Below are 10,202 nucleotides of genomic sequence, written 5' to 3' on the forward strand. Positions count from 1 at the left end.
TTGCACTAGATGAGCTTCTCCTATATATCTTGTGTACTCCCTTATGCTACTTGTGAGCTAGTACTGTGGTTGGTGATTTTGATGCAATGTGCAGTTATGCTCTTGATGATATTGTATACTTGTTGAGATAACTGTTTTTGAAATTCAATGCTAAATTCTACTCTATTAACTTGCTTATCACCCATGAGCAGATGCTTGGTTATGGTTTGCCCTTGTTTGCATACTGGTTCCATATCTAGCTTATGTTTGGAATCCATGTTCTTTTCAATTGGGTCAAAGATCTAGGTATCATTGCAAATGTTTAGCCCATGATGCATCCCTTGGGGAAGTATGGCTTCTTTGTGCCGCAAAGGCACTTCATGTATTTTGCTTTGTGTGAATAATGAAAAGAAAAATGCTGAAAAATTCATAAATTCACCAAGTTTTTGTGCTTAATGTTATATTATTGCTTGCTTAGTTGTTACAAGATGTCTACCAAAAGAAGTAGACACTTGGTTTCAACAAGCTTTAAACATGACTTGTGATGCATATGTGGGTGTTTGCAATGATCTCTTGTTGAAAATGGTTTTTCCTAGTATGAGCTCTTGATGGACTAGTCTATTCTTGCTTGGGTGATTCTTAACTAGGTGCTTGCTCATGTGGTGATCTTTTTATACATTGCTAAAACTTGATACTTGCTTCACCTCCACTGTTGTAACTTGATATCATCTTGTTGGCGATGCTATTGTTTCTTATGATCCATCAAGCTTTATCTCCCTGGTATCCTTTGAGAGTGCATTGTGATATATTTGAGAAGCTTGTTAGGTTCTGCATTTCCATGGCATGCACTTTGTGCTTTAATGCTTTTCTTGATGGTTGCATTGTCAACAAGGGGGAGAGAAATCTACACAAACTCATTCATCTGTCAATGGGGAGACTTTGCATGTATGCATGATTTCAGGGGGAGTATTTGTGAGTTGTTGATATGCTCTTGTTATGCTCTTATGCTCTTGTACCGGTCGCGTTAAGCTGTTTACCTCTTCTTGAGGAGTCGATTTTTGATTTGAGTTTGGATTTTCATGTGATTGGTGTTGAGCCCATTTTCTGCCTCTTCTTGAGGGATCACATGATTTTATCTCAGTTGGGTAGAGTCGTTGCCCTTATCTTAGGGGACTGAGATTTTCTATTTTGAGTTTCTTGTTTTCTATTTCAATACTATGAATTTGTGGGGTGTTGTCAATGCACTCATCAATGGGGAGATTGAGGACCAATGGTGGTCACCATTGGATGATGAGTGATTGACAACGTTGTGTTGGATTGATGTTGCTCTTGGCTTGTGATGTGCAGGTGTAGGATGCGACGTGACAGTCGACGGCGTGCGGTGAAGGTCAAGCGAAAGGTTCGTGCCGATGGACCAAGGGCGGTGAAGGATGAATGCGAGTAGGTTTGGACCGATGGACCCGAGGAGTCCGGACGAAGTCATAGGCGGTCCACATGGTGCACGGAATGGCAAGAGGGCATGATAGGATGGAGACGGCGTCGGTCGAGTCGAGCGGGAGGCTTGGCGGAGGCCGGACACGCGTTGACATTGAGGAGGTCGCGTGGCGGCCAAGCAAAGATGGACAGTTTGGGTGGTTTGGGCCTCAAAACCACCGCGCAGGCAGGTTTCCCGGTCTGGGCCTCAAAACCAGGGGCGAGCCCGGTGCGGCCGGAGCTTCGAGAAGGAGGGCACGTGGCATCATCGCGAAGCTTGCGTTGAGGCGAAGCAAAGTTGTGAAGGCGGCGTGTCCGTCCGATGCACGGATAAAAACTTGGACCAAAATACCCCTGCGTGGGTAGTTATCCTAGTTGTAGCTGTAGGGGTAGTTTTATCTTTCGTCCTGAACTATAAATAGGGATCGGGGGCTGGTTATTTCAGCACCTCTTTGCTTAGCAACTCGTTATCTTTTGGCTTAGAGGCAAGTCATGTGCTTAAAGTGAGAGAAAAGAGGGAGATTAGAGAGTGATTACTCTTTTCTCTTAATTTCTTCATCTTTTAGTGGGTGGATGAAGGGAGGAGGCTAGCCCTCTTTTGTATAGAAGATGTTCTCGTGATTTAGCTTTATTTGTTGTCTCAAATCGTGCTAAATCTTTGATTCCCGAGCGTTTTTCTTTTTCCCTATTTTCGGAGCTATTTTTGGAGAATTTTTGTTCATCATGTTTGAGCCCGAATCTCATGGTTTTGGTTGAAGAGAAATGTTGCTAGGATCTTAGGGAGCATCTTTCATATGATCCCCCTCCAAATCCCTCACAAATCCGGCTTGAATTTTAAATTTCTTCCAAAACCGTGTTGAGTTAGGGTTTCGATTTTCTCCAAAATCCGTGATGGATACTTGAGATTTTTGAGATCTTTTTCATGGATCTATTAGCACTTGGAGTTGCGCATCTATGGCTCAAGTTTTGTCTCGATTCATGGAGTTTTGAGGGAGTATTTTTAGTTTGAAGTTTGAGTGGTGTTCTTGGAGTTCTTGTTTTCCCTCTGTCTGTTCGTGCGCAGGAACAGGGAAGCGAGGCAGCGAGCGAGCCAGAGCAGCGAGTAGCACGTGCACGCGTGCCAGCAGCGAAGCAGATCAGAGCAAGGAGGCGGCCCAGCAAGCAGCAAGTGCTGCAGCCCAGGTGCGTGTGCAGCAGGCCAGCAAGCAGCGGTCCACGCAGCAGCATTTGTGGGCTGGTAGCGCAACAGGCCACCAGGCCGCACGTCCACGGGCCGCACGCAAGGCAACTCTGGTCTAGCAGTTCAGGTAAGTGGCGCAAGCATCAGGTATCGTTCTTATGCTTTGAAGGGGTTGCTATCTAGCTACAGTATTCAATGATTGGAGTATCATTACTTCTTGCATGATAGCACTGTCATAATCTTAATTCTAACACTTGGCTTGCTAATTCGAGTACTCGCTAGTCATGCTTAGTTTATTTAATTAATTGCTAATCCTTTCGTGTATGCCTAGTTAAGTAGTGATTAGTAGTGTCCTTGTTTTGTCTCTTTTGTGCAATTTTGATGGAGTCAATTTATGTTATGTTTCCGCTGTGATTGAGCATGCCTTATCGTTCCTAGGGTGAGCTTGTCACGAGTTGACTAGTGTCATCTTGACGATATAACACACGGTGTGCTTTGGGGTTGCATTTGGGATATAAGCCTTGTTCTGGTTGATAATTTTTATAGGCTCCCATTCACCCCCATCTGGTCGCCCTTTCGATCCTTCATAAACTGATCGTAACTTAGAATAGCTTGAAACTAATTTTATTAATTTTCTAAAATCACGAAGCACACGTTAGACTAGCTTTTGGAGTTATTTTGATCTTCATTTCTTCTCTGTTGGAGTTTATTTGCATATTGATTCTTGATATTTATTTTAATTACGTATCCTGGAACTGAAGGATTTGAAGGATCCCAAAGACCTGAGCTACTTCAGGAGGAAGAAGTCAAGTGAAAGACACTCCAGGTTCACACTCATTCGATTTGAATACCTATTAGGCATTGCTATCGAATACCTATTAGGCATTGCTACTGGTATGCTAGTGCTTTATTTCTTCTCACTATGATGATAAACCTTACATAGCCTATTTTTTGCCTTGAATCCTTGTGTGACCTACTACCATATTGCTTATATATGCTATGTGCGATGCTTGCATGTGTATGGGATATTGTGATTACGATTCTTGGTGTGAGTGGGGATAAAACTGGCAGGAGAAGGTGTTTTTGGGTTATTTGGCGGGGTAAGCTTTACACAACCCAATCGTTAGATTGGTAACGATTGGGGGGCTTAGGGTTCATTCTCGGACGTTTCCTGCTTTGTACCTCTTGCATGTACATGGTTGAGGAGCATAGGAGTTGGAGATGGCAGCACCTGTAACGGGTGATGTTGCGTCCATCGCGGTGAGGCACTTTCATGAAAGATTAGGAGCTCACCCCGGTCTGAAGTTGAGTGGGTCGCCATGCTTCATGGAAATATGTTAAACGTGCACACCACTCGCCGAATTATGGGTTTAGGCTCGGGTCGAGACTGGCAAGTGCGATGCCATACCTGCCATAGGATAGAGTATCAGTGTAGGGGGGGAGTGGTGCTAACCTTTTGCCCCCTGATTTGCGTTTGCCCTCGGTGGGAGTGCTTCACAGTTCTGGGGTGGTCTTCTGTGGGAGATCGCATCCGAGCCTGGATCCAGGATGGTATTGTAAATTCCAGGTTCTTCGCTCGGTAGGATGTAGTTCAGTTGGATCGCTATCAGCTGTGCTCACCCTAAGATGGAAGATCTCGAGATGGGTCGAGGTGTACACACTCTACAGAGTTAAAACTATATGTATAGTGGCGTCCTTGGCCATGGACAACTCTGTGTCGCGATGACTCTCCATTGTTTTGGGATTCTCTACCTCCCCTTATAGTTACTTGAGTGTGGTGAGCCGCAATTGCAGTCGGGGAGAGAAGTTGTTCCCTTCTGCCTTCACGATCCGGCTGTAATTGTTGAGAGGCAAAGAGAGGGAGTCTTCACCTCGACCCTAGTCTGGAGATAGGATGTTGGTGATAGGGACCCTATCAAGGCAGGTGTGCCCGATGAGCTGAGAGATTGTGATGACGGATATGGAGTTTATTTTTATGCTTGCTACTGCTTAGGAAACTCGAGCCTACTCCTTGTCTACTTTTTGACCCTTAGAAATAGGCCACTTGAAGCCTGCATACGGATGGTGATGTGGACCTGTCCCATTCCTTGGGGACAGTCGTGAGTGTACAGGTATGGACTTGGAGAGGAAGACCGATCTCGAAGAATTCGTGAAGGAAGGGTCGCGTTGCTTTGCTCAAGGATGCCTATGGTGAAGACTCGGGGAAGACCGGAAATGAAGCCTTGAAGCCCTAGTTTCTGCTGCGTATGGGTTTTGTTTGTCGTTAGCCCAAGCGGCCTATACCTTATTCATATTTCGAGTTGTTTCGGATGTATATATGAAATGTTGTACTCTGATTTTGTTGTATGGAATTGATATTATGCTGAAATGAGTTCTATATGTGATAGCTACTGATCCAGGGACTATAACAAGGGTACGGGGAGTCCGATTCTCAAAAATGAAAATCCGGTTCGTTTCAATAAGTTATGCCAATTTAACAATTAACTTTAGAAACTCAGAGCATGTATAGGACACCTAATCGAACTTTGTATTTAGGGTTCAACTAAACATGTTAGCGTGGAAAAGGTATTTATAAAATAACTAAACATATTAACTTTATTTATGAAAACCCAGGGTCTTTCATTTAGAAAAGCTAGTTATAAATAAGAATTAACCAATTAAATCTTAGTTTATGAAAACCAGAATAGAACCTAATTAATTTTTTATGTAGAAAACTAATTGAATAAGAATTAGTCAAATTAATATTGATTATGAAAAATCAATGTAAACCCTACTTAAATTCTCATTAAGAAACAACATTCAAATAGGCATTAATCAAATTAATATTAAAATTATTTTTAAAGATATGCAATGATGGACAACATCACTACTAACGTGTATTTTATGTTGTTATGAATCTAACGCAACTTGAACGGATAGAAACAGAGATAAATCATGTAATTTATAAATTAAACAAGGTTCTAAGGACCTATTTGTGATTAATCGTAGACTTATAGGGCTAGCAAGGAAGATTCCTTAGACTCAATGAATAGTCACTGCGAATAGGTGAATCTTTGGGGTTAGATCTACAAAAGGTCTCGAGTTGGATGAGATTGAAAGGATCTGAAAGATATAGAGGGTTATCTGAAGATTTGCCAAGACACAGATTTTTGAAGGAATTACAGAGATCTTCAGGGGCTTCATCGCAAAAGCGGCAAGGCTTCTTCAACCTCTCGATTCCTTCCAGCCGAACCACTCCAATTTGCCGGCGGCCGGTTCAACGGTGCAGCGCGCGAGCGGCGGCAGTGCGGGGTGGTTGCGGTGGCCGGTGGCGGCAACAACGATAGTGTGTAGGAGAGCAGGCGGTGGGCGGACGGTGGTGGCGCAGTGGCATCGGTGTGGCGGCGCGGAGCACGAGTGGTGGTGGCGTGGGGTGAGGCAGCGGCGCAACGGAGCAGCGGGCGAGGAGCTTCGGGTGGCAGCTTTATAGGGCGCGGGAGAAGCGGAGTTGGCACGGGTGGGAGAGGAGAAGGCGGGCGGCCATTAATGGCGGCGGTGGTGGAGGCAGCAGTTACCGATGGGGAGTAGAAGCGGAGGGGGCGGCGGCTCGGAGGAGAGCGGGCAGGGGCGGCGCGACGCTACGACGGGTGCAGTGGCGGGGTGATGGCGTAGCGCAAAAGGCGGCGGCCCAGGGCGAGTGTCAGGCAGGCAGCCAGGGTGACGGTGCGCATGCGGGGTGGACCGGGCACGTAGGGCGCAAGCAGTGGGCGGCGGCGCAGGAAGGGGCGCGGGCACGCGGTCGGCTGAAAGTGCGCACGCCAAGGCGTGCCTGGCAGCGACGACGCGGCCGTTCTCGGCTGCGGCGGCCGGATGGCCCTTGCTGGGCTGTCAGCTGGGTCATGGGTTGGGCTCGCGGGTGCGGACTCGGCCCAAAAAGATAGGATAAGGTTTTCCCTTTTCTTTGAAATTATTTCCCGTGCAAAGAAAAATCCAGATAAAGCTAGATAAATCATTTAAACCACGGAAAATATTCTAAAAATCCCAAAAATTCCAGGAAAATTCCTAGAGATTGGGACGCGATCAATCCAAATAAAATATTTGGAGCTCGTGAAAAGGATTTTAGAGCCTTCCAAAAATTGGATTTTGCTCTAGAAAAGGAGAATCAATTCCAGAAAAAGCTGGAAAATTCTCAGAAGGGTCTAGACATCATGTAAACATATTTTTGAAACTTTTGCACTCATGGAACCCAAGAATGCATCAGCATGAATGCACAGACATAGAACAACATTTTCTAATTATGAAAACAAACAATTATTTTCCTATAGTAAATTTCCTGTAAAGAAAAAAATAAATGTTGGGAAAAAAAATTAAAATTATTGTTTATTTATTATTTTTAATCACATCATGATATTCAAAAATTTCAGGATGTGACAATAAAAAATATATTAACATCTACTATATACACACAAAATGAATGTATTAACAAAACATAACTTATAGTGGATTCAAGAAAATTGATTTAATGTTGTGGATATTGGTGCATTTAGTTTTTCTATACAGTTGGTCAAAATTAAAAAGTTTGAAATTACTTATATTGGAAATATATGGGGGCAAGAATCTGAAGAAGACTTGCATGTAGACAGTACAGACTTCCTTACAGTACATGCAAACAACTTTTTAGAGAAATCATTAAATATTTGCTTCGATATTGTGCAGAGAGCTGACTTATCAGGCAAAATAATGGAGCCAATCAATAATGAACCGACCTTGATTGCAGATTAGGACCATATAAGATTCGAAGTGACTTTCAGCTAAACGACACACACCTCAGCATTATTGGAATATTGTTCCTCTACTCATGAAGAAGAATAAATTAGAATATCCAGAAAATTTGTCCGAGGAAGACAAAGGAAAAGGCATTCAAGGAAGCTATGAAAGAGATAGGGACTTTGCACCGACGTTTTAAGTCACTTCTTCAATGAGATTTCTCGAGGCCAGACCAGACACTAAATGAAAAAAGATCCGTTTTTAGAGCTAGACGATTGAGAGCAATATGTGGAAACAACCCATTCTGAAGATTTTAAGAAGAGTTAGGAGATGGTCGCGACGCAGGGTTTGCACATAAAACCCCCCACAAAATTGGCCGAATAGGGTATGCTGGGGAAAGGAAAGATTTTGGGAGGAGGAGGTACCTTACGAAGGAAAAGAAAACCCTTGGGCGTAATCTCCTGGTCAATCAGCCCCGTATGTGCGAGCGAGGTCATCTAGGACTGAAAGCAAAGACATATATAACATTCGATTCCTCTTCGGTACGGTGCTAGCAGAGGGTAGAAAATATTGCAGCTGAAGCTAGTGATGGTTCATTTACCGAGGTTAGGGAAAATGATGTTCTGTCTGCGGCATCTTTGGTCGAGTTTGACCCATTTCTAGTCAACCAGTTAGAAAAAAGTTTTCGAAGAAAAATTTGTTGGCATGTTGAAGTAGAAGGTCAGTAATGTGAGATAGTGGGTACTAAAGTTATGGAGATGCTTAGGTGCAGGCATACTATTACCGCGTGATTTGAATTATAGCCCACACGGACGGAAGAGTAGTTGTGGCACCATTGCCATCACCTATTCGGGACATGATAGTTGTGGCTTATAACTGTTCTAATCAACTTTGTTTTTCAGCAATATACCAATAACTCAAAGCTCACCTTGTTTCTTTCGATCTAGGGCTTATAACTGAATACAAATCACTGTAAAATGTATACAGTAACATCCAGACACAACGGAAACAAAACTGTTGGAACAGGAAACTACAACATACATAAAAAGATGCAACTTCCGAGCCTCACACGTACGTTGGCGCAAGCGGCGCACCTTACGCCATACATACTCAGCCCTGGGTACAGTTCTTGTTGCAGTCGTTCGTGCAGTTGTTGATGCAGTACGGCACATACCTGTCCTCAAAATTCACGCAGTTAAAGTATGTGTTGAGAAGAGCTTGACCGCACCATTGGCAGCAACTACTGGCATTGGTGTGATCGCAAGCGCAGTTAGCGAAGACGCAGCCACTATTGACACAGGCGGACTTGTCAGGGCAGATACTAGAAGTGCAGCTGTCATAGCACCCGTTCCAGTTGGAGACATAGTCGGTATGGCACTTTGCGAGACCAGCGGTCCTATTGACTTCGCACTGCGGACCACATTGCATGCTGCAGTTAAGAGAGCAGTCGGCCGCTGGAGCCGGTGCTAGTGTTGGCATTGGCGTCGGCGCCGGCGTTGGTGCTGGGGTCGGCGCTGGCTGCTCCTCCGGGTTATCATCACGGCAATGCTGCGCAGGCGCTGCTGGATGCTGCCCCGCGTTATCATCAGGGCAATGGTGCGGAGGCCCTGGCTGCCGCCCCATTGATGAATGGAGCAGCACGAGGAACGCAGCAGCGACCAAAAAGGTGCCGTTAAGAGCTGCAGAAGTTGAAGCCATTGTATGTGTGATGTGACGAACAAGCAAGCTTTAGAGATGCTGGATGGTTGAGATGGGCTAGCAGCTCAATCGGTGCCTGTATGATGGGTTATTGGGCGCTATTTATAGGCACCAACCCAACGGATCTGCCAGTACATACATAGGATCCCTTGCTAGTTTGTAATTTAGATTAAAGGTTGAGAATTCACTGATGGCATCTGGCAGCATGGTACAAGTTGACTTCAAGAGGATTAAGCAACTCTAACGTGCTCCATTCTTCGTCCCTTAGAAGTTGACTTCAGAAAATAATTCACTCATACCCAGATCTGTTCATTATAATGAACCTTTCCAGCGTGTCTGGAATCTGGATAGTGGAGTAAGAAACAGTCAAGCTAAGGTTAGACATGCATGATGCACATGCTATTACAATCTTTCCACTTTTGCAATCAAAATAACAATATGACCAGCAGTCCAGCACACGGTCACTGCTACCTCCCTTACTACTTCTATCAATCTTTTTGCTGCTGCCTCGATCCCGTTGACCCTACTACATACACTACCAAATGTAATATTTCTCTTGTTTTCACTGGATAGAAATGTTACGGGAGGATGGATATATCAGACTCTCAACTCACAATAATTGCACAACAATACAAAAGCCTCCTGTACGCCTTAATTATGTTCTGATTTGATGTTTGGCATGAATCCATGAGAGTTACCATGACTGTATATTAGTTAAAATCCGATGGTCAATTTTTAAGGGCACCACCATCCTTTATAATATATAATGGAAGGTTTGAGAGGTAATCAGGTAGTTGGAAATAGGAAAGGAATGGTGATCCTTTCAGCTAAAAATCTAGTGCTTACCCTTTTGATTGCAAAATTTAATGCTGAGTAATAATAGAGACGATAATAGCAGTAGCAGACGGCGAACCTAAAGTAGCTCATTCTAAAATCGATGTTGTAATAAAAGGATAAAAGATAGATGACCATGAGCTTTGATATCACCAGCTACGTATGCAAATAAGGCTACGGAGCCGTAGCCCGTACTATGGTGCAATTTACTGACTATGGTTGATGTGCCGGCTTCCTGGCGTCAATAGTTGTAGGCCATTGGAAGATTTATTGTGTCACACCCGATTTTAGG

The 10,202-nt window shown here is 44.1% G+C and overlaps 1 protein-coding gene and 1 long non-coding RNA gene across 2 annotated transcripts; one reads left to right on the forward strand and one right to left on the reverse strand.

Moving 5' to 3' along the window:
• The first annotated feature begins 1,786 nt into the window (after positions 1–1,786).
• Positions 1,787–4,983, forward strand: LOC105914087. Its single transcript, XR_001163621.2, has 3 exons — positions 1,787–2,759; positions 3,394–3,458; positions 4,730–4,983. It is a non-coding gene; the product is annotated as an uncharacterized LOC105914087 (long non-coding RNA).
• A 3,324-nt stretch (positions 4,984–8,307) lies between these two features.
• LOC101752812 (keratin-associated protein 9-7) lies at positions 8,308–9,128 on the reverse strand. The gene has a single exon (XM_004962522.2). It carries the CDS (start codon positions 9,074–9,076, stop codon positions 8,489–8,491), a length of 588 nt encoding a protein of 195 aa, XP_004962579.1. The 5' UTR covers positions 9,077–9,128; the 3' UTR covers positions 8,308–8,488.
• Between the last annotated feature and the right edge of the window lie 1,074 nt (positions 9,129–10,202).

This window comes from Setaria italica, chromosome III, assembly GCF_000263155.2.
Source record: "Setaria italica strain Yugu1 chromosome III, Setaria_italica_v2.0, whole genome shotgun sequence".
NCBI lineage: Eukaryota > Viridiplantae > Streptophyta > Magnoliopsida > Poales > Poaceae > Setaria > Setaria italica.

Coding starts and splice junctions, on each gene's coding strand:
- LOC101752812 (XM_004962522.2), bottom strand. CDS start 9,076: ATGGCTTCAACTTCTGCAGCTCTTAACGGCACCTTTTTGGTCGCTGCT.